The sequence below is a fragment of the Miniopterus schreibersii genome (assembly GCF_964146895.1).
Source record: "Miniopterus schreibersii genome assembly, chromosome: X".
In the NCBI taxonomy this organism is placed as follows: domain Eukaryota; kingdom Metazoa; phylum Chordata; class Mammalia; order Chiroptera; family Miniopteridae; genus Miniopterus; species Miniopterus schreibersii.
The window spans coordinates 32281770-32309428 of NC_138104.1; the positions used below are offsets into that span (position 1 = coordinate 32281770).

Sequence of the window (27659 nt, forward strand, 5' to 3'; positions counted from 1 at the left end):
GTTTGATTCCCAGTCAGGGCACATGCTGGGGTTTCGGGCTCGCTCCCCAGCAGGGGGCGTGTGGGAGGCAGCCAATCCATGACTCTCTCATCAATGATGTTTCTATATCTCTCTCTCCCTCTCCCTTCCTCTCTCTGAAATCAATAAAGACATATTTTTTTAAAAAGTATTTTCTAATATTGAAAATAAAAATGAAGATAGGACTAATGGTGAAAATCCATAAATCTAAACCTCAGGGCAATATTACAGCAAAGGAAGTTAAGAAGTGATAGGTGGCTTTTTATGATCCTATGCAGACATGCGCTGTATAAGGAAAGAGTTTTTGAGGTAGGTAATATAAACTCCTCGGGGTTAAGAAATTTGATGTTTAAGTTATTTCAGATGAAAGTTTGATTCCTTGATTATGACAATTTATCCAAACATGAAATGGATATATCACTGTATATTTTTTATTTTGAATGCATACTTTAGGCCTATTGTTTCATGTGCCTATAATTTAAAAGATCCACCATTTATTCATGTTCTCAACCCCTATGTGCAAGACATTAAGGTGCCCTAACTAAAGCTTAACCTTAGTTTAGAAAAATCTAAGTCAAAGCATCATGTTTGTATGGAAAATAATACAATAATTAAAACAAAATAATACAAGAATAAACTCTTGTTTCGCATACTCACAACTGTAAACCTACTTTTGCCCCACCCTGTATATACACACTTACATGTAATCCCATATACTTAAGAAAGCCTCTGCAGATTGCTTAAGCAATCTTATTGCATTGGTTATTAATAGCTATATTTCACATTGGGCAAGTTTTTGTTTACTGTTATAATTATTTATCTCTATTAATATTTGAGATTATTAAAACACCACCTAAAGGGAATTATGTAATTAGTGAATTAAGCAGTGGTAGTTTACTTATAGAAACACAGAGCAAATCATTTCTAAGACAGTAACAAAATAGCTTATAGAAAAAATAGCTATGACTTCATAACCTGAGCAAAGACTACTTTCAGAAGAAAAACCCTTGTCTAGATTATTTCACTGAGTCCCTCATAATGCAAGAAAACCCACAATTTTCCAGAAATGTCTTTTACGTATGTTAACTGACATTAATTGCACATAAAAGGAAGAGAAATCTTAACCTTACAATGTTCTTAGCAAACAAGTCAAACCATGGCCCTGAATTTTCCTTTTCAAAGGCATAAAAACATTAAGAAAATGGTATTCAACTTATGACATTTCAATTTTCCTACTACCATAAAAGAAAAAATAAAGTATTATCTAATTTGAGAACAAGACTTGTGTGTTTGCATGACTGTAAAAACCTACCAATAAGTATTTTGTGAAGCCAAATATATATATATATATATTTTTTTTCCCCCAAATATATTTTAAATACTGCTTAGATGAACCATGATTTGCATCATAAAGACCTGTTTGTAAACTGAATGTGTGCACAGTTTCGTCTCTCAGCCTTTCCTACTGTTGGGCAAGTTCTCACCTTTTGTGACAGAGGCCAAAATAAACATTACTTACCTTATTATTCATAAATGCTTTGAGGCACTGAATAAGTTTATACTGGTTCTTCTTGTCAATATTTTCTTGCCTGAATGAAAGAAAGAAACATATTACTCTGTGCTTAAACATGTCCCCTTCAGTGATTTTTTTCATGTTTATAGTCTTACTGTTTCTTGTCCAGAAGCTTTTCCAATACATCCAATAAGAGTCCAAGTCCTTCATGGCCAAAGTTGTTAACCCAGCTAGGAAATAAACCGGAAAAAAGTGTAAATAAGTATGTATATTGAAAACACGAAGTATCTAAAATGAAATTGTGATTTTCAAATATGATAATCCTATCTTTATATTGCTTATCCTTTCTACTCCAGTTGCTTCAAGCATCCTCTGTGAGGATGACTCTAGATCTTTACCTCGATCTCAGACATGTCTTCATAATGACTGTCCCTTCCACAGCCCTGCCTTGGTTGTTTCACCAGCGACATGTACTTCAGCCTGAATTTGTAAGCCAAGATTATCTTCCTCTGTTGCTGCTTTCCGAAATCAACCCCTCCTCCTCCTTTCTTCCATAGTCTGCTAATTACACCACTGTCCTTTTAATCATTTGGACTTGAAATACTGGCATACTTTGTGATCCCCCATCTCTCTGACCTTTGCACTTATACAGCTTGTTCATTCAATAAATATTTATTGAGTGCTTATGAAGTACCAGCGTGCCCCAGGTGACAGCTGTTAACAGGCAACAAAACGAAATCCTTACCCTCAGATAGTGCAGCATCTCAAAGGAGGCTGACAGATGACAAGCAGATAAATATATATATTTTGGTGCTATGAACAAAAATAAACCTTGCTAAATGGAATAAGGAGTGCCAGAATGTTCTCTTTTAATGTGTGGTCAGGGGAAAAGTCTTTGATGAGGTGGTGTTTGAGCAGAGCCTGGAAGGAAGGGAGGACTTTCACCAGTAGAGGGAATAAGTGCAACCGGGTACTGGGGCAGTAGCCAGTGTGCTTAGAAATTCCAGGAGCTGTGAGGGATGTGAGCGGCTAGGCCCAGTAAGCGGGCTTGGGTGAGCAGCAGGAGCTGAAGTCCCATGTGTGGTACGAGGCTGGAAGACTGATCATGGAGAGTTTCCTTTGACTTTCTGTTACCTGGCCATGAATACTCTCCTAGAACGGCTGCCACCCAGGCCCGGCCCTCCTTTCCTTCGCTGCTGCTAACATTCTAGTTTAGCCCTAGTCACCTTACTATGCCAGGAGCCTCCCAACTGGGGCCTCTGCAGTTTCTTTTACTCATTTTATAAAATACAGAATTTGATTGAGCTTCTGTCTGAAATTTTCCTCTGGACTACCTAACTAACACACCTCAAATCCTGATCCTGATCCTGATCCTGATCTAGTGTCACCCTTCCTTTACAGCCTCAGGCCTGGTACCACATGTTCCAGTAAAAATCAAAGTCACCTTCCTGGAGTCCTCCCTGCACTTCCCTGCGTCTCTTCATTTGTGTTTCTTTCCAGAAGGCAACCCCAATTCCACCTCTCCAAACCGTTGAGGCTCAAAGTGACTGTCAATTCCTCCATTAATGTTTTTTCCCCCCACACGTGTTCCATCCAAATATGAGTTCGTTTTCCTTGGAACACCCATGTATCTTTACCTCTTATTGCTTGGTAATGCGATTCTTTCCACACATGTCTCACACTCCTTTCCGGATTAAAAATTCTCTGAAGACAGTTATATTACTTAGTGGAGTAGCTTATATACAGTCAACACTAAATAAATATTTGCTAATTCAAATTTTGCCTGGCCGGAGTGGCTCAGCGGTTGAGCATCGTGGCCTAGGATCCAGGAGATTGAGGTTCAATTCCCAGTCAGGGCACATGCCCGGGTTTCGGGGTCAATCCTCAGCAGGGGGGGTTGCAGGAGGCAGCCGATCAATGACTCTCATCACTGATGTTTCTCTCCCTCTCCCTCCCTCTCTCTCTCTCTCTCCTTTCCTCTCTCTGAAATCAATAAAGATATATTAAAATTTTTTTCTAAATAAACTTACTGGCTTGTGTGATTAAGTGAATCAGCAGTCTCATATTGCCCAAGAACTTGGCAAACTTAAATATATAGCAGACTCTTATGAAGCAAAACTTAAAAATCTATACATATTTAAACCATGACTATATTCCTATTTCAAGGTCTTTCAACTACATTTCATGTCTACCTAAGGTAAAGCTTATCAACAAAATAGAGACCTAAATTTCTAAGAAAATATCAGTAAAAAACATCAGATCACTGAAAAGATATTTTAAAAATAGCACAAATATTCCAAACCAATCACATCCACAATATACAGGAAGCTCATTTTAAACAAATTCTGCTTTAATTTTCATATCGGAGATAAAAAAAAAAAAAAAATCAATATGGCATTGTAATGATAATTGGCAGCAAGCTACTATTCAATTGAGGCATGTAATCAACCAGTACAATGAGCTATTTTCTCTAAAAGACTCTTGCTAATCAGTGGGGTAGAGGTGGAAGGACAAAAGGACATCAGCTCTAAGCATAATACATTGTATTTAATCTATCATAGAGAAATCAGCAGATATCATTACTGCACAATATACTCTACAGCAACCTTAAAAATAAAAGGAATTCTGACCAAATTTATCTATTCAGCCCTCAGATCTGCTTTGGCATTTGGGAAAGATAAAATGATTTCTGACTTCCTTACATTTAACACTTACAAACTGTTTTTAGGGTTCTAAATTTTACTTGTATTCTTTTTATATCCAGTGCTATTACAATTATTAGGGTTTTTTCTTCCTGGGTCTAGGGAACTGTTTGATACAAGAACATGATTTATATCTGTTCACTTGAAATCAGTCACCCACCTACACACCCCAGACTGCTTCAAATTGTGCAGTTTATGGTACTCTGATCTCATTCAGTGAAAATTACTATTGGTCTGAAATAAACAGAGCACAATCACAAAACTTAAGTGTGAGGAGGAGGGCCAATTTATTACAAACTAGGCAGTGAAAAGGCTTAACTGAGAACATTTTAGGCCAACGGGCAGAGGAGGCCTAATAAGAATCCTCAGAACTTTTAGAACGGGAGTCCAAAAGGAGCCTGTTGCTAGGGGCATAAAATAATTCCGACGTAGCATGAAGACATTCTAGAGGTTAAAAGAAACCTAGACACACCTTTTTACCCTTTTCTCTTGCCAGCACCATTTCTGTGTCTTTCAGGCATCAGACACTTTGTGGCCTCTGGCCAAACACTATTTTCTCTCACTTTCTCCTCCTCCCCATGTCCCATAAGCTGTTTAAAAACAAAACGTTGGCTACTCCAGTTAGGCAGGAATCTTGATACTTAACACAAAGAGCATAAATCGGTGGTTCTCAACGTGTGCGCCCCAAACCAGCAGCATCAACGTCATCTTGGGAACTCATTAGAAATGCAATTCTTGGACCCCAACTTAGACATATGGAATCAGTAACTGGGGGTGGGGCCCAGCAATTTGTGTTTTAACTACCCCGGCCGATTCTGATGCCTGTTCAGGTTTGAGAACCAGCGGTAGAGAGCAATGGTTTGTTAACAAGCGGAAGAGCCCTTCCCAGGGAGCACTGAGGCCAGAAACTCAAGGCTTCTTCACAGGCCCTCCCGACCATAGTGAGAGCTTCCACCGCCCCAGGACAGAGATCCAGAATCCAGTCAAAGCAAGTGTCCTCGGTATATTTTACAGAGCATGCAAATTCCAGCTCTGAGTTATTCAGTACTAATTGGAATACCTAGAAATATGAAAATACAGTTGGTGACTCAATTTAAAATCTGACTCCAAGACTGCAGATAGGTACAGATAAAGACATAAATTTTCTGTAGTGTCTCAACTCTGAAACAAGAAATTGCAATTTATTATGGTCTCTACATTTATAAGAGCCACAGAAGGAGCCAGGGGATAATGAACCGAACAGGAGAAAATATGGGGGAGGAAAATGAGCTCTCATGATTTCCATAACCACTCTGAAACACAAGGTGTTTCCTTTTTTTCTGATATATGATTTACATAGAGTAAAATTAATCATTTTGACAAAGGTACAGTCATGCAACCTCCGACATAAACAAAATATGCAACATTTCCATCACTCTAAAATATTTCTTCCTTTTCCTTTGCCGTCAATCCCTTTTCCCACTCGCAGCTCCCTGGCAACTACTTATCTGATTCGTGTTCCTATAGTTTTGCTGTTTCCAGAATGTCACTAGAAATTGAATCAAACAGTGTGCAGGATTTTGAGTCTGGCTTCTTTAACTTTGCGTAAATATGATGATATTCAACAACTGGGTGCATGCATCAGTAAGCTAGTTCTTTTTATTGTATGGCTACACCACAGCTTACACACTCATCAGCTGATGAACATCTAGACTGTCTCCAGGTTTTGATGATGAACAAAGCTGCTGAAAGTTTCGCACGTAAGCATTTGTGTAAGCATGTTTTCACTGGCTTGGGAAAATAATTAGGAGTGGAATTGTAGACATATGTTTAACTTTTTTACAAAACCACTTTCCAAAGTGGCACTCCTTCAGCAAAGTATAACAGTTCCAATTGCTCCAAACCCTTCCAGGCACTTCGTACTGTCCATCTTTTTAACCTGAGCCATTCTGAAAACTGTTTTCAGACAAAGAAACTGAGAAGCAAAGTAGTCAAGTAACTTCCCAAACCTCACTCAACGATTATCATTTCTAGGACTCGCACCCAGGTCTGACTCCAAAGCTCATGTTTATCTGAATCACCCCATTAGAAATTAATAACAGGACCAGTATACAAAGTTCTAAAACAGCATCTGGCTAATGAATGGCTCCACCAATAATTCATTGAAAAAGAATCACTGGTTGTTCAGAACTGCACTGAACTTATAACTTCATGTCTATATAAAGACACACTAATATATGCTTTGTATTATTTGACAGTTTACTTCATTCATTTAGGTGTGATAAATACAATTCAATCTATGTTTCTATCATCTTTTAAAGTCCTAAACTTCATAACAAATCTACCAAATAATGTTAAGAAAAGATATCTGGAAACTTCACCTAAAACTTCCAATCAAGATTTAGGTAAGGCACCTTATCAGAACAGAGCCAGAATGTAGCTTACACTTTTTTTTTTTTTTTAAGGGCTATATAATCCACAATTTCATTTTTAGGTATTAACATATTGGCGATTTTCTGCTATCAAGTTACCTCACTGAAAGAGCTGTCTTGACATGATACACGAGCATGGACATATTTGTAGCCATCACCTGTCAGGCGAGCAGGTAGAACAAATAAACCAGCCAAACAAAACCAACAGAAAGATCAGTCAGGATGACTAATGCATGGGTGAGCATGAAGCCAGGATTAGGCCTCAAGACTGGAGCCGCCAGGAAGATCATCTAGGGGATAGAGGAACTGACCCATAGTGAGATGGTGTTGTCTGAACTTAGGTATAAATGGCTTGGCTATGTCTCCCAGGCAGTTCGATGCTTGGTACACTGCTCAAGAAGTTAAAAATTAAAGACCTTCCCCAAGTTTACTCAAAGGTCATGAAAATACCACTCCATCCATCAACGGAGTATGTTGTGAGGCCACAAAGGGGCATGGTTAAGTGCATGTGCTTTAGAAGAAGACAGATCTAGGTTCCAATCCCATTGCAACCATCTTCTAGCTGTGTTTCTTTTGCTCAGTTATTTGAAGTCTTTAAGCTTGTTTTCTCATCTTCAAAATAGGAAGGAGAACAGTACCTATAGCCCATAATGTCTTTGTGACTACTAAATAAAATGCCTATGAAATAGCACAGTGAAGCCTGTACTAAAATTTTGTGAAAATATTAGAAACCAAGAACTTGAATGCTCTTTGAATCATTAAGTCCAAAATAAAGTATGAATTTTAGGCATAAAGACTATTTTTCAATAATATTAATACTTAATAACATTTTATCATTCATTTATTGAACATCGTTTTAATTAATACATTTTTTTCACTATATTTAGAGCTTGCCAATTCACATTGGAATAGAGACAGAAGTTGCAGTGGGGGGGAGCTAGGGGATGGTGCAGAGAGAGTCTATTTATAGTTCATGCATAATCCTGACAGAGAAAATAATATCACAATTATATAAAAATTAAGGTTTAAAACATAAATCTATCCTGAGCCTTCAGAACTCCTGAGGTCATTTTTTTAATTGATATTTATTTAATAGGTTGATTTAAGCCTCTGCAATGGTGACTTCAACCTTGACTCCTGGCTCGATGCTGATGGAAGTTGTCATCTTAACAATCTCAAAAGGGCTGTGCGAGTCAATGAGTCACTTATAGATCCTCATCTGGAAAAAAAAAAACGATCCCAAGTCTTAAGACACCCCCCCACAGGGAGATTTTCTTGTAGTGATTCTCAGAGTCTTGTTAGGCATCCGAACTGCTCCTTTCACTTGGAGATTCTTTTCCTTTGTGCCGCTGATGAAGTCAACACACACCTTCTCCAAAGACTTTCCCTGGCTGGTTAGAGTAACTCTAATTCGGTGAGTCATCGCCACCTCTGGTTCCACGAGTGTCTTTCCAGAACCTTTAAAAGCCTTGGCCGCAGCCAGGCTTCCGACAGGCCTGTTCCTTGGGGCGAGTGAACAGAGGTGAGCAGCGGGCAGGATGGACTTTGCTGCAGTTACAACTGTGCCTTCCTCAAAGAGGTCACTGTTTTTAAAGGGCCCACTTATACTGATTGCCATAATCAAAGGAAAGAAAATCTTATGTTTAATTAAAGTAGCAGAGGAGTCAATGAACCCTAAATCCATGAAAAGCAGGATTCTCTCCTCTCTAGTTCTCCAGGGGAAAACGAAGTGAGGGAAGCTCTATGAATGGACCTATTGAACAGGGGATGAGATTCTGCTCCCTCACGTACACATCTAAAGGAAAACCCTTCACGGTTTCCCAAAACTTCAACTTTTCATCATAAATTGGAGATTCAGATTCTGAATTATTTAGTTACAGTTCGTGTAAATATAAGTTAAAATCAAAGATATTGTGGACGGTGAGTTCAGTACACTATACACAATATAGACATAACGGGAAGGAGTGACTGCACGCACATTTATGATTTGATTGGCTGAATTCATAACCATCTTTCAAAAAGGTTAAAGCTAAAATTAGAAAGTTCTATCCTGAGTCCCATAAGCTGTAAAGGCAATTGGTCTCAGGTGCAGGAGGCCAATAATTAGTCATGTCATCCCTCTCTCAGTGTTTGCACAGCGATAAAGGCTGGCATAGAGGGTTATGTGTTCTGTACAAAGAATTTTATTTCCCTCTAATGGTGTTCTATGCTCGTGTAATCTCACACTGCAACCCAAATCACTGGAATATCAAATAAAACAAATGATAGTTCCGAGTTTCTTGGGGCAATCAGAAAATTGGTAAAATTATAAGACATGAAACAACTAATTCAAAGGGTTGAAAAGACTTTAAAGATGACTGTAAATGGTGTTTACATGTTTCACTTCATAGCAGGAAAACATCTCATTTTAATACTAATGTTGACAATGTAATGTTTTCAAATGCAATTAAAACCAAACCTTAGTTATATGCACTTATGGGGAAAGAAGGGGTCCCAGGTGATTCAAACCAATGTACAGCCCAATGCTAATATAATACTATCACACATTCAGTCCTTGGATTGGTATCTCCAAACAGCAGCCGAAAAAAACTTAGTATTTTATCAGCCTTTTAAAAAAAAAATTTCTTCAGCTAAATCAACTTCTTAGATAATTCCACTATCAATATATACCATCACTGAAAAAATGCAATGTTAAAAACAACCACATGGATTTGTATATGCTATGACTGCCATGGTCTTAGTCCAATAAAACTAAATACATCTATCTACTCAGGTTTGTCTACATGAAAGTAAACGCAAGAGCATCTGAATGCCCTGGGGGACTATTCATCATGGTAAATTAATGCATGAGCTAATTCTTACCAATCAAAGGTATCTATTAGGTGTAACACTGCCATTTCCAGACATCTGAATACATTCCTCTGAAGCACAACATTCACTTTCCAGTTACTCCACCCAACTCACAGAAAGCAGGACTATGCACTTTTCCAGCTCCGCCTCTCAGTGGTTTTTACTTCAGTGCTGAGATAGATGAAAATGTCCTAGCAAACACCAGAGGAAATTCCATCTTTCTCTCTATGCGCCGTTATTTGCTTCAGAGGGTCTTATCTAGCTACATTTACCCCCCCAATCAGTTCTTCCCAGGACCATCCTGCTCTGCTTCATTCTACTCACAGGTTTTTTAAGACTTCCTCACAAAAGAAGAAATGTGTGTTCCTTCTAGTTGCTCATATAATATAAAAACAAATTCCTCTTCTCTATTCACAACAAGCTGCAAATGCTGGAGTTACATGTAAAAATCTCCTGAGGGCAATAGTTTAAGTAAAAATGCTCTCTCAAAGGATACAGTTCCTTGTTCATTAAAATCAATTTCTTAAGCTCTCAAAACTACTTTGGAGACAGTCGAAAATGGCTCAAGTCCAAATCATTTAAAATACCCAACAAGCTACAGAAAAAATATTTTCCTCTCCTGCGCTCCTTTAAAAATTGTTAGAAAAGTTTGAGAGATGGTCCTAGTCATATTTTTACATTTTCTTCATAGGTTTGAAATTATGAATATAATTATGTTAGGACACTAAGGTTGCCTTAGTAACATAACTAGTCAAACTTATAATGAAATGTTAACTTCCGTAAGAAAAATGCACTGGTTCATTTTCCTAAGTTATCACACACTCCACAGGACATTCAATTTCTTTCAATTTGGTGGAATTGTGTTCAAATGAACCTACTCCACGAAATCACATTCCTAATCTGTAAATCCTAAAAACGAAACGGAGCTGACATCACGTTTATCTGTATAATGTAAGAAGGTCTTTGAACGCAAGGAAGAAAACAGAGGCAGAAGAACATACCACCCCGGCCCTTTCCTTTTTTGCTGCACCAATTTGTACGTTATACTATCTGATTCTGGTGGGCAGTGGAAAAGTTAAATGAATTTTCCTTCATGGTAACAGGTAAGGAGAGTTGAAGGGTAATTACTACTTGATGACTAAACAGAAATGCATACATCCTTCTCACCTAGCAGGTGCAATTTCAAAAACATATAATTAAAGACTCATTATAGAGTGTGATAAATACAGAGACAAAGATCAAAGAAATTTAATGTTCAGGAATATTTTTAGCACAGGATAACTGCAACCAAACCAAAAAGAACCATTTCTTTGTGTCCCCATTGTGGATGTCAAAGAAAATCTCAGCAAGTCCAACTGTTTTACTGTCTCAGAATGTGATCTGTAATGGCAATTGTTGTGGGGGTTTTTCTGGTTTATTTTTATATAAAAATGTAAAGCCCCTTCCCCCTAAAACTGAGAAAGGTACTTTGGAAAGTATATACAGCTGTGTACGCATATATGCACTCTCAACCTAGTCAAATATCTTAATGCATTCACGTTTAATACATTTTTTTCAAAACGTAATTATTGAACAATGAAGAGTCAACATTTTTAATAACCCCACATTACACAACTTGGGAAATATTAAGGCTTACCTAAGAAAAATTAAGCCAAACATGCTCATTAGTTTTCTCTTGCACAGTAATATAAAACCATTTAAAGCAAAATAACAACAAAACAGTTACAGGACTTATAGAAAAAATCTTTATAGGACTACAATGCAGTAAAAAGTCCCTAAGAAAGAGATATTAGCCCTCAACTATATTCAACCCGGCTGGCACTCATTTTCAGAAAAATCTAGAAACATAGCTACTCCTAAAAGATACATGTTTATATGTAAGTCTTTCAAAACATACAAATGCTTTTTAAAGAAAGCATAACGTTTTAATTGCTCAAGTATCTTTGGCCTTCTTCAAAATTGCAAGAACTTTCTTTTCAATTGGAATAGTTAAAAACTAAAAATGACACTAACACATAAATTGACAACATGGTTTTGTCGTCACTTATAAGCAAACCTCACTGAAAGAACATGCACTGAACACAGTAGCTTTACTGGTTGTGAAATCAAAGTAAGTTACCCCATGTTGGTTCTTTCATCTTACAGATGAAGAAACTAGAGAATTTTAGTGACTTGTCTTAGATCATAGAGTCTGTTAATGGCAAAACTATGATTGAAATTCACCACTCCTCAATCCTTACACAGCTCCCATTCAACTATACTTTCAACAACTAACAAAAAAAATCATCAATTAGTGGTTACAAGTGGTTTGGTTATTTTTTGTTCATAAAGAAATACTGGAAGAAACATACAATTTATAAAAATATCACTAATGTGTATATTCAGCAGTGAAAGCAATGCCAGGGAGGTATTTTTATTATTTATTATTGATTCCAACATCAAGGTAAGGGAAACTTTAAATACTAAAAACATTGGAGATGTCCAAAAATATACTTTCTTTCTGCTTCCCATTTACCAATAAATAAAAGTTACTTGTTCAGCACAGATACAGAGCCCTATCATACTGCAATTCATTATTATGGATTGTAGACTGTATCAATGAAGCACAGATCTATAAACATCCACTTCAAAAAATATGTATCAATTGTTAGTTGATATATGGCCTGATACAAAATTCAAGTATTAGGAAGCACCTGTTCAAAAATAGAGCCATTCAACCTTAATTTGGGAATAACAGTCTGGGGGTTACAAATATATAAAGATTAAATAGCATGTTATGAACAACCAAAGAGTCTAGGAAGAAATCAAGAGAGAACTCAAAAAAATATCATGGGAAAAATCAAAATAGAAATATAACATACCAAAATTTATGGGATACAGCAAAAGGAGCTCTAAGAGGGCAATTCACACTGATAAATACCTAACACAAAAATCAATAAAGGTCTCAAATAAACAACCTAACTTTACACCTCACAAAACTGGAGAAAGAGCAAAGCCCAAAAAGTTGGTAGAAGCAAGAAAATAAAAATTAGAGCAAAATTAAATAAAATAGAGACTTAAAAGACAACAGAAAAGATCAATAAAACTAAGAGCTAGTTCCTTTGAAAGATAAAATTAACAAAACTATAGCTGGTTTCACCAAAAAAAAGATAGAAGTAAATAAAATCAGAAATAAGATTGAATATGTTATAATTGATAGCACAGAAATACAAATAATAGTAAGAGACTAATATAAACAATTTTACACTAACAAACTGGACAAACTAGACTGGATAAATTCCTAGAATCATACAACCTACCAAATTGAATCATGATGAAACAGAAAATCTCAACGGACCTATTATTAGTAAGGAGATTGAATCAGTAATCAAAAACCTCCCAACAAACAAAAGTCCAGGATTAGACAGCTTCACTAGTATATACTATCAAACATTAAAAGATGAATTAACGCCAAAATCTCTCACTTTCAAAAAAATGCAAAAATCTTTCGCATTTCTATATATTAACACTATCAGAGAGAGAAACTAGGAGAACAGCCCCATTTACAACGGCATCAAATCAAATACCCAGGAACAAATTTCACCAAGAAGATGAAAGACCTGCATATTGAAAACTACAGACATAAATGAAAAAAACTGAAGACACAAATAAATGGAAAGATATTTCATGCTCATGCGTTAGATAAATTAGTATTGTTAAAATATCCTTACTACCCAAAGCAATCTATACAATGCCATTCCCATCAAAATTCCAAGGGCATTTTTCACAGAAATAGAACAAATAATCCTAAATGTTGTATGAAACCATAAAAGACTCTGACTAGCCAAAGCAGTCTTGAAAAGAGAGAACAAAGCTCAAGGCACCATGCTTCCTTATTTCAAACTATATTACAAAGCTACAGAAATCAAAACAGTATGGTATTGGCATTAAAAAAACCGATGTACAGATCAATGGAACAGAATAGAGAACCCAGAAATAAACCCATGCATATATGGTCAATTCATTCACAATAAGGGAGCAAAAAATATACTATGGGGAAAGGACAGTCTCTTCCATAAATGGTGTTAGAAAAACCAACTGATGTATGACTGTAGTAAGTATTTCTATGTCTAAATGCCTGGACATGACTATACATACTAAAGGACTTAGTTGAACAGCTGATGTTTGCACCTACAAGTGACATATTGGTGAACTGAATTTCAAAAATGCATTGCTCTCAGTAAAATATTTTCAAAAACAGCTAATAATTCTTGTTAAAAATTTCTAAAAACATAAATAAAACAAATTCTTCCCTTGAAAAGAAAACAGGCAAATTTAATGAACAAGGAGTGTCAAAGATGACTCCAAATCACACACACAGGTATCTGAGCCAAAACCATCGATAAGTTCTCTAACACAAATAATAATACATAGTCAAAAATGATTGACTACTATTATATAATCTCAAATCTGTTTGAGCTCACAAACTAAAAAGTCCAGTATCATGTTACATATAGCTCTACAGTATGTATCCAGCATGTTGCTTATAGCTCCACAGTATCTAGTATCTCTCATATCAATAGTTCCAGAAATTTCCAGCCACATATTTGAAAATTAAATATGCATATAATTTGTTCTTACTCCTCAAAATTAATCCTCTATACCTGTCTGCTATGTTTATTACTCCAATTTTCCAAGATCATTTGGAAGAGTTAAAAAATGCAGTAAGGTGAATGATTGCATGAAACAATTGTCATCAGCAAATTAAGACACATGATTTCAACATGTGAACACATCACTGTAACTTATATCAATACAAAAATAACCAAAACTGACAAAAAGCTCACATAACAACAACTTGACATAGCACAGACTGCATTCTAGTCCTGGGAGAAAATGAGTAAATAAACTGACAGGAAAGGGGTTTTTCTACAGTATGAAATATATCATAAGGTCAGAGAATATCTGCAGGTACATGTCCCATACCATTTACATTATAAAATTATTTTGCCATTTTAATTGATGTTTATAATGGTGACCTCAATGACACTACAAAATTCTTAAGCATTTTCTATATAAAAAATTCATTAATGCTTCATATAGTTATAGTCCTGGATCCATTTCGGGCATTCTGATTCTCTGACAATGCGAATTCACATATGGAGATTTATGATAACCCAATTTTTAAAAAATCTGTTTAACAATCCATTTTAGCACTTGGTCTTCACTACTTTTTGGTAGATGTTGAATGCACCAATTTAACAAATGATCTCCAGAAAACTCTTTTAGAAACTGTTACCAAGGGTGGTATGGTACTATAGACTTGCCCCATAAAATATCCAGAGCAGCACTCTACTCAAGCAGTATCCTCCGAAATAGACAGGACTGTATTCATCCTGCATATTTTCAGTAACACTCGATGCTGCAGAACAGACCTGACAAACAGGAGTGGGCTGATTCTGAGTATATGCAGGCTTGAGATTCAAGCATTTAGACCACTAAGCATCTCACCTGAAGTTGCTTCAGATTTCCAAAGCACATTAAGTTTATAATGCCTTCTATATTCTGCCTTCATGGATTCTCTCTCAACAGGAGACTTTCAGGTTTAAACTGCCTGATGTGACAGGCTGTACACCTACAGCTTTACTGCCCAGGTGGGAAATCTCCCCAAATTAGCTGTCCATTATCTAACACCAGTTGAACAGCTGGGGTCATAGAGCAAACACTGTTATCCAGTGCACAAGGATCTTTCAATCGACCACACAGCGTACCTGCACTCCAGGGGCTAGGTAGCACCTTAATTGTGAATTGTCAGCTATCTAGCTCCTATCAAAAGTCCAGCTGAGAATGATAGATATTCCAGGGGAAGAGCCTCAGGGACATTTCTCAAGGACATCTTGGTATCTGGTTGGATTACTGGAAGCTACATACCAGTACTTACTCTGGGTCTTTGCAGAAACATCATGACCCTGATTTTTTTTTTCCCTAACTCAAGGCCCCATGTAGGAAATTGACATGCATAGAAATCAACCGCACTGTATGGAAAACCATCAAAGACTCACTGTACTGTTTTGTGCAATATCCTTCATTTAAGAAACCACAAAATAAAATTCTCTGAGCTCAGAATTAGGAGTGGCCTTCCTGAAAAATAGATGCACTGTCCTTCATCAGATAACAGCTGTGTCTCTCAATACTCTGCCTTTTTTCTCCCCTTGGCAACAAAAAAAACTGGAACTGTTTTATACTCGAATCATTACCTGGCATTGTCCTAGGCTTTTTGAAAAGTACCACATTCCCTCCTCATTTACTGGGAGTTGTATTTTGACCCTCATATTAATGGTGATGGGATAACTGCACCTCTTATTGTAAGACGCAAGTGCTTTTAATAATAGTTCCATAATAATAAGAGAAGTATGTAAAACTCAAGTATGTGTCCAAAACCTTTAAATTAATTCATATAAATCAAAATAAAAATATTTCAAATGCCACATATTTATAAGCATTTTCTTCCCAAGACAAATTATGAACATATGGAAATGTAATAAAATGTACATTAAATGTTTTCAAATGAAAGGAAGTTAATATTCCATTAAGGAATCCATTTAATTAGTAGTTTGCTTCTATTATGAGAAGTAATATTGGATCTGCCTTAACTTAAAGGTGTGTTCTGAAGCTAAAATTATATAAATATTCAATGTCAATATATATGGTACCAACTTAACTAAGTGAACATGGATATGGTTGCTGTTAATTCAAAATATTGGCCAAGATTTTAAAAGAAAGCATAAATTTAACATTAGTGCATTGAATTTACTATTTTTCTCCTATGTAAAAATGTACTAGGATCTTCTAATAATTTATGCACTTGAAAGTTAAAGCAAACAAACTTAAAATACCAATATTAAACAACCATGCTTTAGTCATACCGCCTTATAAGATGAGCTCACTATTTTAAGTCTTGCTCACATTTCTGCATCAATGCAAAACGTTCTAAGAGTATTGATCTGTACCTACCTTTATATTAACTTTCTAAATAGTGTTAGCTCCTTTGCCAAGCTTTTAATAAGTTTAATACAAGCTGTTTAAATAGTTATTAACACCCATAATTTGGAAAGTGCTTTCTATTCCTAATTTGTATTACTGTCAAGAGTCAGCTATTTTCATTATGATTATGTTAAAATGCACATTAGTTAATACCAAAAAAATCTAAAGGGAAGTTAGAAAGTATCAGGTAAAAACAAATATTCTAGAGGTAATGCAAATAATTATACATATGTAAACTCTAGAAGATATTTTATCTGTTTTCACATCCTTAAAAGCGTTGGCTGCAGAAATTACAAGCCCAGAAAGTGAATCTACACCCTATGCCATGAGTTTGGCAGATCAATCACTAAGATTCTCAGCAAAAAAGAAAGCAATTTCCTAGTGGGGTAAAAATACCCCTCAAGCTGTAAGGCAATTTCTGCAACAACTCTGCAAAGAATCCTACACAATCACGACTCTCTGATACTATTCTTCAAACCAGTATTTGCTGTTTTTGTCATGTGTTGAGAAACTTTAGTCACAATGATTTATTGATACACATTTCTTTGGATCTTCATAAAATGTACTGCACCAAATACTTATACATCCTGTAATGGGTTGGCTGGGAATAAAATTGTCCAAACTCATTGGTCATTTCTCAGCAGGCACTGCTTCCCTTCATAAACTTTAGTAAAGAAATATGAACAAAAATCTGTAAATAACATACTTCTCATTCTAAAACACACGGATCAGGGTATGTGCAGAGTCTAACACAATTTGTGATGGCAGGCTGAGATTTATTTCATAGTCAAAACTCACGAACTTTTAGGGTGTCAAATAGAGTTCTAAACATTCAATTTGATTAATTCATCATGCAATGGTAAAAAGACCATTGCAAAAAGCATGCTATATTGTCTGTAGCTTCTGAAAATGGTTTGAATCAAACCAAGAGCTTCCACTCCTGTGTGGAGAAAGTTAGCTCCATTCTTTTTCTCTGATTACATCTAAAAATGCATGGCCACAAAATAGCGCCTGATTAATGCTAATGCATTCTCACTGCTGGAGAACCAGAGGTTGTTATTGATGGTGGGTCAATATCCACATCAAATCACACACTACTGTATACAAACTGCACTATACCTGCCATCATGAAACAATATGAGGGCAAGAGTACCCCATCCCCAGAGGAGTCTAAAATCTAAATGAGAAAAACAGACATGCATGCATGAAACTATTATAGGGCATAAGCAGGTGCAGGTGAACATACAGAGTACAAAATAAATGCTGAAGGAATCTGTAGTAAGGGAGTGATTTGGGATATAGCCAGTTAATGGTTTATAAAAGGAATTTTAAAATACTTGCCTTTAGCAGAATACAATACAATAAAATGACTCTCTTAGAGCCTTTATCATCTGAGTGATTAAATACCATATGAATTTAAAATTCATGACTCCATTTAATATTCTGATATGACTGTGCTTTGAGAATGTTTAGTAAAGCTATTAGCGTGTGTTTGTGTATTTATATTTATTTATTATTTTAGTAGGGGCTGAATGAAAAGAACCAGTGAAAACTGTAGTATGGAAGGAAACCAGCTGTGAGAGGGCAAATGCCCGGATTCTAACAAACATCAGGTTTAGAAAATAGTTATGTAACATATTTGGAAACTGCTTTCTTCGATATTTTAAAGAAAATGATAAATACCTGTCTGGCATTGGTTAAATAGAATATTTAGAAAGGCAAGAAAATAATGGAATGCTAAGAAATCTTTCAGTCTTAAGGAAGCAAAATCATTGTTGAACACTAATGTAGTTCCAACAGCAAACGTAATAAATTGGAACTAATCAAATGACAACATAAAACATAGAAGTTTAGAGCTAGAAGACTCCAACCTCATTTAGATATGGTGAAACTGTGGCTCCAAGAGGTCACTCGCTGACTAGACTAAGGTCACAGAGAGAGAGATCTAAGACTAGAAACCAGATCACATGACTGGCATTCTAGTGTGACTATCTTATAACATGTTGTCTCTAGAATTTAGTACTACAGAACATTTTCTTCATAAATGAAATGAGGCCAACAAAATTTAAGTTCATTAAGAATAATTATACCTAAAAGAAATCTAGAAGTAGTACCTGGCTCTACTTTCTTGGATATCCTGAACTAGTTTATGTTTTTACCTAGATACCCAGACAGAACTTAGCTTAATTTTGTTATTCAAGGGTTTTAAGGACAATTGTCCTTTGCATGATTGTCGCGGGTTGAAAACTATCTAGAACTCAGAATATCATCTTATTTGGAAATAGGGTATCCGTATCTGCAAATTAAGGGTAGAAATAACATCATACTGGATTAGGGGGGGCCCTAAATCCATTAAGAGTGTTCTTATGCCAAGACACAGGAAAGACACACAGAGACACAGAGAAGGAGATGTGACAAGAGACACAGGCTTAGAGTTACACTGCCCCAGGCCAAGGAATGCCAGAATCTGGAAGAAGCCAGAAAGATCCTCCCCTAGAGCTTTAGGAGGGAGTTTCCTGCCAAAACCTTGACATCAGACTTCTGGCCACCTGATTGGAGAGAGAATACATTTCTGTTTTGAAGTTACCCAGTTTTTGGTAACTGTTATGGAAGTCCTGGGAAACTAAAACAATACTAAATGATTCCTGTTGATTTGCAAGGGTTATTTACTATATAAAACACTATGCATTCAAGGTGATTTATCCTTTCATAGATTAGTTTTCTTGTTTTCTGTAACTTCCTTCTTGTTATACAAATTATTCTTGGGTCTATTCTTACACTGGTTTCCCCTTTTTCTGATTTGTTGTTGTTTCATGTTGTTGTTTTTGTTTCACTGTTCTCATCTGCTTACTCGTTTCTGTCCAAAAGGAAGATTGTTTAGTTGTTTGCTGTGTTGGTTTGATGACCTATTTTTTGGTTTCTGTGAGGGAGATTTTAAAGTAGGAGGTGGTTAGGTTAACAAAGGTCTTATAGCTGTTGGTGGGTTTAAATCTGGTGGAAAAGAAGGTATGGTTTCGACTATGAAATGGCTATAAGCATTTCTAAGCCTGCAGGACATTTAAAAGCTTTAAAAAAAAATGCTCATGTTCACTGTGAGTCCCCAAGAGAGGAAAATGCACTGCACTTCCAGAATTTATTTAGCGGTGTGATGTAGACACAAATCCTACCACCATCATTTTTCAGGTTTTCTGAGGGTAGATTGAGAATATCCCCGTATCAGAAAGACAGATTTTTGGACAGACATTAATGGTAGATAAAAGTCCAAGGAGAGATCACTGCTTGGAGGTGGCTTACTAGACATTCAGCAAGAATTCTAGGGCCACACAAAGGAAAAACAGGGACACTGGTGCTCCTTTGTTTCTTTCTCCTCTTTCCGAAACCCGCACATACATATGCAAGAACACTAGAGGCACTCGCATTAGCAAGTACTTTCTCTCATTCATTCAACTCGCAAGGCCCTGAGGAACAACACTAAATGCTGGACATAGGGGATGAATAAAATAACCCTTGACCTTCAGGGTATTTCCATACAGTAACTTTCCTTCTCATCTTACTAAAGTTGCTCTACTGGCCGGTGCCTGACAAGCTTATATCCCCTTCTTAGGGGAACACTCCCCAGTGTCATCTTCTGAGGGAACAGTCCAAGCTTACTAGAATGTAAGCTCCACATGGGCAAGAATAATTTCTTTTTGTTACTCCTTTTTGGGATATAACTCTGCTATGGAAAAACAAAGCGCATAACATTAAGTGCTACTCATTGACCTATTCCAACTTTATGGTATTACCAAAGAAAATTAACTCAATAGTACAATAGTAAAAAAAAAAAAAAAAAAGTTTTCTTAATTTATCATGCAATAATGTAAAATAAACATCATATGAATGGCATTTGAATTACTACAGGTATCATCCCTAAGGGCAAATAAGTCCCAAATTTCACTATACAGAGCCATCTGGTCATCAGAAGCAGCTTTTCAATGCAATAATATATATTCTTAAGATATTACACTTCAAAAAAATTAATGCAATAGTTTATAGAACATATAGACTTTTCAGATTGTTTAATCAGATTGCAAATACAGGCTCAAGAGGTATTCTAGTATCATTAAAATTAATCTGAGTTATATGGCTAAGTTCTCTACAACACAATAAAGTTTTATTTATTAAACTGGTAATGAGTTCACAGCTGTTTTTATTATATTCTTCATACTTTGGCTGAAAGATTTCATAGTAGTTTTTTTAATTAAGTCAGGTAAATTTTAACGAAAGAAATAATGTCAAAATATATAGTATGTGACAAGAATAAAAGGAGGTATTTTGAAAGATGGTCCTTACTGTGAGGTAGTATAAAAAAGTGGTTAACGGTCCAGGCTCTGGAGACACACTGTCTGAAATGCAATCTTAGCTCTGACACTTACTAGCCATGTAACATTAAAATGGAAAAAATTACCTAACCTTTCTGAACCTCAATTTTCTCATCTATAAAATGAGAACAATACTAATACTAATAATAAAGATAACCTGGTTGGATGTGTATATTTCAAGTTCTGAGAACATTTCCTGGGGGATAGTAAAAGCTACATAGTGTTCCTTGTTATTATTTTTTTAATGTTTTTAAAGAAGTCTGTAGGATATCCGGGAAGGCATTTGGAGACAGAGTTTGAATTTTAAGAGAGGTCTGAGCTGGGAATATAAATCTAGGCTTCAGTGGGAGGGAGGGATGGATGGACACACAGACACATACACACGCACTTAAAACAGTGCTGGCAGATAAGTACTATGTAAATGCTAATGTTATTATTTTAATATTATCCAATTATTGTTATTTTAATTACCATTTTAGAAGTCAATTGAATTTAAGCTTATTAAAATGAAAGTTAACACTTAAATGCATATAGTAGGCTCATTAAAGGTTTGATGAATGTAAGTAACTCTTGGTGGTTACCTTTTTTGATTCATCATAATAAAAAGTAGACTGAAATTGGGAAAAACCCACAAGAATATTTCTCCGATTATACTCAAAACCTAAATCTAAATTTAGCAGGTAAAAGTAGTAAAACAATTACTAACACTTATGACAATAGTAATAATATTAGCTTTGAGTTGAAAACATTTTCAAATTTATTTATTCCATTAATTTTGAATCAGCTACAATATAAATGCATATATTTCATATGCCTATGAGCAATAGAAAAACCCCAAGTAGACTATAATCATCATTTAAGTTATTCAGATTCCTTAGGCTTAAATGTCTCTGCCCAAAATAGTTGATAGCATTTCCCCAGTATTTGTATCTTATCCTCAAAGGCTTGGCTCACATACAGAGCAAGACTGGGGAGGAAGGGGAGCACAGGTCGAGTCATTCACCATCTAACCAAAGCTGAAAAAGAAATATACAGTGCAGGTAGATGGTTTATTACAATGAATTTTTTAAAATCTTCTATCCCTAACATGCACCAAATTGACATGTATAAGATAGTCTAGCAATTATATTCTGCTTAAAAATGTTTGTTGATTTCAACCCACATAGCGTTAGCCCTACTTACTATTTTTTCACTGCAGTCCCTTACCTGCAGCACGATCCCATCAAGGCACCTGATTCCATTCAGAAGAGTAAGGGGAGGAGGGGTACTGGAATAATTAACAGACCTAATACCATACCTAAGGAACATAGATGGACCATTCCCCTCAGAGGATTGGGAGGGAGAGGGGGTGGTCCTGGGCCTTAAATTCAGGTGTACATATCACAACATCAGTTCCCAGGTACAAAGGCAACCCCAAAAAGCTTTCGTTAGTTGCCGTTTTCCTACTTCTGGATGAGTATTTCTAGAGTAGGAGGGAAAAAGTGGCTACCCATCCAATGGCCAATTGAATAAACTTGGACTTTTATGAGAGTGACTATGAAGTCATAAAAATATTAGATTTTAATCTCGGGGTTCCAGCATTTTTATAGGTAATATCACACAAAAACATTGTATCTCCTAGACTATTTCTGCACTGAGATTTTGAGGAAGAAATATGCCCCTCATTGCTTCTCCCCCAGTATGATTTTCCCCAAAGCAGGCAACCTTTATCAACAGAGTATTAAAACAGGTTTATAGTATGTTAACCATTGGTAGTTTTTCAAAAGGGTGCCATTTCTTTCTTTTGAGGGGAAGAAAAGTGAAGTCTATGCCTCAGAATGCTTAAGAAAGAATTGGTGATATGACTGTAAAGGCTGACAATGAGAAGGCATATTCTGATAGTTTCCTGACAGTATGGATTACTGGCAATGGTGCGTTTAAGGCATTTTCTCTGTTTCTGCACCTTCTTTTTGTAATCCAACTAAAACAAATGAAGCTTTATTCTTCTACCCGTCTGAATGACTATATATACTTTTTAAAAATCTAACACAATAAAATTAGTAACTTGGAAGATACCGTCTTTGGTGTATTATTAAAGGCTTACTTCATTCTGTTTTTTAAAAGTCCCACGTAGTTAACATAATCTATATTAAAAAGCATTAATAAAACAAAGATATAGCATATATTATTGGTATTATACAGAGAAGACATAAATTTTGGATAATTAAAATTATCCTCTAAAACAAAACAAAAGGTTTTTTTCAAGCATCTTTGGGGGGGAGAAATCACACAATAAAGATTTTACAAAAGTACTTTAATAAAACATTCAAATAAGTTTCAGTTAAATTTACTAAGCTTAATATTCCTATAATTACATTTTCTTTGTTTGCCTAACCTGTAAGAATAAAACCTTGTTATGTGTAAAACAGAACATTTACGACTATAGGTAATACTTTAGAACATCAAACTTACAGAAAGTCAGGCATAAATGTACCACATAGTAATTTAATCCAAATATGACCCCATCTTATTTGAAATATCCATTGAACACTTTAAAAAGAAACATTCAAAGATGACCCTGTTATTTAAACACAGTATAACTTTATTTAAAACAATAAACTTGTGGTAATAAAAGTAAATTATTCAATAAACACTTGGATTTACCATTTGAATTCACAAATTGCTAACTTTAGCACATTTGAATTAATCCATGACTGTATTTAACAAAAGATAACAATGACTGCAACATAGAAAATAAGTCTAATGTAAAAACAACAGAATATTTTTTTTGGTCTCTCAGCTGGCTCCGTGACTACATCTATTTTCTCCTAATACATAGATATTTCAAAAAGAAGCTCCCACGCAACTAAATAATAATTTTCAACTTTTTCTGTAACTCTTCTCCCCCAAATTCATCTGATTGGACGTGTTTTCATATGCTTGCTGGTAAATCCTACAAAGGTCCAATCAATTTATCCATTGCGATCTCCCTCTGAGCTTCAAATATAGGTAGAAAAACTGAGAAGTTCAAAGCAGTTGGAAAAGCAGTGAGGTTCCAAAGGGATGCCAGTTAAGAGTTTTGTTGAAAAATAAACCTACTTTCTAAAAGTCAACAGGTCAAACTCAGGCACAGCTGGAGGCAGGGGTCTTCAGAAAATGAAAAAGCTTCTCGCCACATCAATCAGCAGATTTAAAATGCTCTCCATCCACAGTGGGGTAGATGTGGCCCTCGACCATCAGATATTCGAGGGCTTCCTTGATGGCCTTGATGCTCAGGCTGCCAAGCTCGGTCTGGAGCTCTCGAATGCTCTTGCCTTCCTGTTGAGGACACTCATGAATCAAGCGCCGCACCTCCTCCTGGATTAACTCGGGGCGGGGCTCGCCATAGGCTGGAGCCTGATCCACCAAGGATGGAGTAGCAGGCGCACTTTGCCCACGGGCCGCTTCCAGGGCTTTAGCCAGCATCATGTGCGCGTTGACCGTTTCCAGAATATGGGAGGTGAACTCATTCATGTCTTCCAGGACCCGGATGTGCAACACCTCAAGCATCTTCACCTCCTCAGAGCCTCTGAGGATACCGAACACTTTAGCATATACTCCCACGGGGCAGGGAGTCAGCTCCTGCTTTGCTCTGCCTCTGCCAAGCCAGAGACGGGCATCCATAGGCTTGGTGGTCATATCATCGATCTTGTAAAGAATGTGGCTTGGCGCTCTCTCTGCCTTCCTGATGAGCCCCACGATCGAAACCTGGGAGACCACTATTCCCCGAACCTTGAAAACATTGTCGACCAGAGTGGCTGTGAGCAGCTGGTTTACGCAACAAGGTATAATGGTCTCGATTCGAGCCCTGGATCTTGGTGCCCTCAGAACAGGAGCTGTGCCGCCCTGAGAGGGTCTGTCATGGCTGCCGCTGGCGCCACTCGTGGCAGAGAACCCACCATGGCTCCCAAACTCACTCATCTTATCAACGCGGGTGGACGAGTCGGCGGAATTTGGTTCTCGTCAGCGAGGTCCTCAAGAGAGCTCCGGCTTCCACCGAGCGCTGCCCGCAAGTGCGTGGCTTCTGACGCCGTACGCAGCCTCGCCTCACCCGTGGAGCCAATCAACTACCAGAATGCAGCTGCCTCCAGCCAATCAGGACCTGCCAGCTTTACGTCTGATCCCATAATTCTTTGGAGCCGTCTGGTATTTGCTGGGCTACATTCTAGAGGGCCCGTGGATAGTTTCAGGCCTTTTCCTACCATCTAATAGAAAGACAGTTTTGCTTACTCCCCCCAGCCCCTCCATTCCGAAATTTCACAACTCCTTCCACAGTCGCTTCTTAAAGGTTAATTTACTGACTCGCTGATTCAGTTAACCGTTCCGGAGAAACTTCGGAACCCATAAGTGCACTGTGGTAGAGAGCTGCAGGTGACCGGGCGGCGGGGGGGGATCGAAGAGGGCAGCAGGGACGACGGGCAAACCACCATCATGGTTACTGTTCTGAAAGGACTCCATTTTTGGTTGAAATCATTACAACTAGAAGCACACTTCTTCCATAGTCACTTCTTAAAGAATCATTTATCCTTTCAATCAGTAACCATTCAAAGAAACTTTGGGGACACACGAGTGCACTGTGGCTGAGTGCCATAGGTTACCTGAGGGGACGCGAGCTCAGGAGTGACTGGGGGGCGGGGGAGGGGGGGAACCACCACCATAGTTCCTGTTCTGAAAGAGCGCAAGTCTTCCTTCAAATCATTAAAACCGGCAGCATGCTTCTTCTGTGATCACTTCTTAAAGAATCATTTATTCAGTCATTCTGCCAGCCACTCAAGGGAAATTTTGGAGCACTGAAGTGAACCATGGCGGAGTGCTGGAGTTACGTGGGGAAGGAAGAGGCAGGGCATGAGGGGGGCTAGGGGCTGAGGGGCAGCTGCGGGGGGGGGCCCACATCCAGGGGGAGGCGGGGTTGGCATGGGGGGGGGAATCACCACCAGGGTTACTGGCCTCAAAGAACTCACACCCTGTTCACATCACTAATCACTAAAGCCGGAAGCATTCGGGAAGAAATAGCAAGAGAGCGACCTTTGAATGATTGTACTGAAATGGAAGTTAATATCTTACTGCTTTCTTTTTAAAAATTGTTATTGTAGAATTATAATTTTCCAGTTTTCTCCGCCAAATGCATTATAGATAGAAATATAGTTGACGATGCGGGTTTACGGATACCCGTGTAGTTCAAACCTGCGTTGTTCAAGGGTTAGCTGGTGCTGGGAGGCCACGTTAGGCCGAGAGCTAGCACGTTGCAAGCCGATGGGCGGCGGGCGCCCCTACCCCCCATGTTGTTCAAGGGTCAACTGGCAATGGTCTACTTCAATTCATACATAAATCCAAAAACAGAATGACTGAGCTCTAAGTTATTTTCAAGGCTCTATGGCTAGGTCGGAGAAGTACAAGACGTGTGACCCCATTATGTATTAAGAAAAACATGGATAAAATTAAAATACAATTTCTATATACCCTTGTGCATTAATTTCGGAACTTGAGTCTAGCAATTATGTAAGTAGATCCCAAAATAGTTTCATATTACACTGAAAATCTATTTTCCTTGTAAAAACATTTTAATTTTGGTGTAATTAATTTAAAGGCTTTTTATGGTTAATATAGGAACATCAGTTACTAGAATACACCATTGGCAAGGAACTTGTTTAAAAATCCTTTTAAACAATTTTGAAGAGTATATTAATACTTTCTCTTATTTCTTTTATTGGTTAAAATAATTACATGTTTGCTATCCCAAATTACAGAAATGTATGAGTCGTATATCTAAAACTTATAGAATGTAAAGTTACATTTACTTCTCAAGTTAAAAAAGGAGTATCATAGAGCAAATATACTAAATTTGTTTAACAAATAAATATATAATAATCATTATCTAAGTACACAGATTTACATGTAAATGTGCATATTTAACTTCTGTATCCATGTTTATATACTCAAAGAGGAATCAAACATCGAAGTAATATTTGTATTCTTAAAATTACACATTATTAGAGATCAGATTAACTCCATTTTTTAAATGCTTACCACCTCATAATCAGACATTGCTGTTTTATTAGCTAATATCAGATTTCTGGTCAGAAAAATCTTGAGGTTCAAATGATGTGACTGATTATATTCCCAACAATTATATACAGTACAAATTGTATGAATCATACCATAACAACTTAAGAACCACCTACCTGACAGGATTGCTGGTTAAAGAAACCCTCAGAGATTCTAGGCAATTAAGAAGTTTCTCATCTGAAATACCAGATCGTAATTCGTGAACATACTCTTGCGAAGACAGGGTGCACTCATGTTTGCTGTTTTTCAGCCCTCCCTATGGGAAAAAAAAAAAAAAGATACCATTTAGGACAAACAGCGGGATTTTTGTAAAACATTTAAAATAAAATAATGCATAGAACATGCTAAGATTTTGCTGTATAAAAATGTGTGCAGAATGCTAGGCACTTAAAAATTCATGATCATAGAATTGAAGTAGTAAAATCATGTTGTCTATATCTTAACACTCTCTCTTCAGCCTTATTTAAAAGAAAATGACACTGCTGGTGACCATGACCTGAATAGAATATGGACTTCAGTTGCATAAAGTATCTATCAGTGACAGGAATGCTTAAATTTATAATCCAGGCACTAGGATTAACATTAGCCGGTCCTTAACCCACAGGTTGAACATTTAGCAATCATTTTATTAATTTTCCTAGCTAAGAGATTTATATTTTATTCCACAAAATACAGTGAGCGAAATTTAATATAAAAC

At 36.8% G+C, this 27659-nt stretch overlaps 2 protein-coding genes and 1 pseudogene across 3 annotated transcripts in view; all 3 read right to left on the bottom strand.

The window, feature by feature from the left end:
* Window positions 1-27659, bottom strand: part of DIAPH2 (diaphanous related formin 2) — a 757596-nt gene that overhangs the window by 557115 nt on the left and 172822 nt on the right. Inside the window, exons 6-8 of the mRNA XM_081126081.1 lie at window positions 27079-27218; window positions 1687-1761; window positions 1538-1607 (exon numbers count right to left, since the gene is read on the bottom strand). Of these exons, the coding sequence (XP_080982207.1) occupies window positions 1538-1607; window positions 1687-1761; window positions 27079-27218 (285 nt within the window). The remainder of the gene's footprint in view (window positions 1-1537; window positions 1608-1686; window positions 1762-27078; window positions 27219-27659) is intronic.
* Window positions 7747-8262, bottom strand: LOC308551635 (small ribosomal subunit protein uS10 pseudogene; annotated as a pseudogene). The gene has a single exon. The product of its transcript is annotated as a small ribosomal subunit protein uS10 pseudogene (transcript).
* Window positions 24035-24817, bottom strand: RPA4 (replication protein A4; the record flags this gene model as incomplete). The annotated part of the gene is made up of 1 exon (XM_081126332.1): window positions 24035-24817. One exon carries the CDS (start codon window positions 24815-24817, stop codon window positions 24035-24037), a length of 783 nt encoding a protein of 260 aa, XP_080982458.1.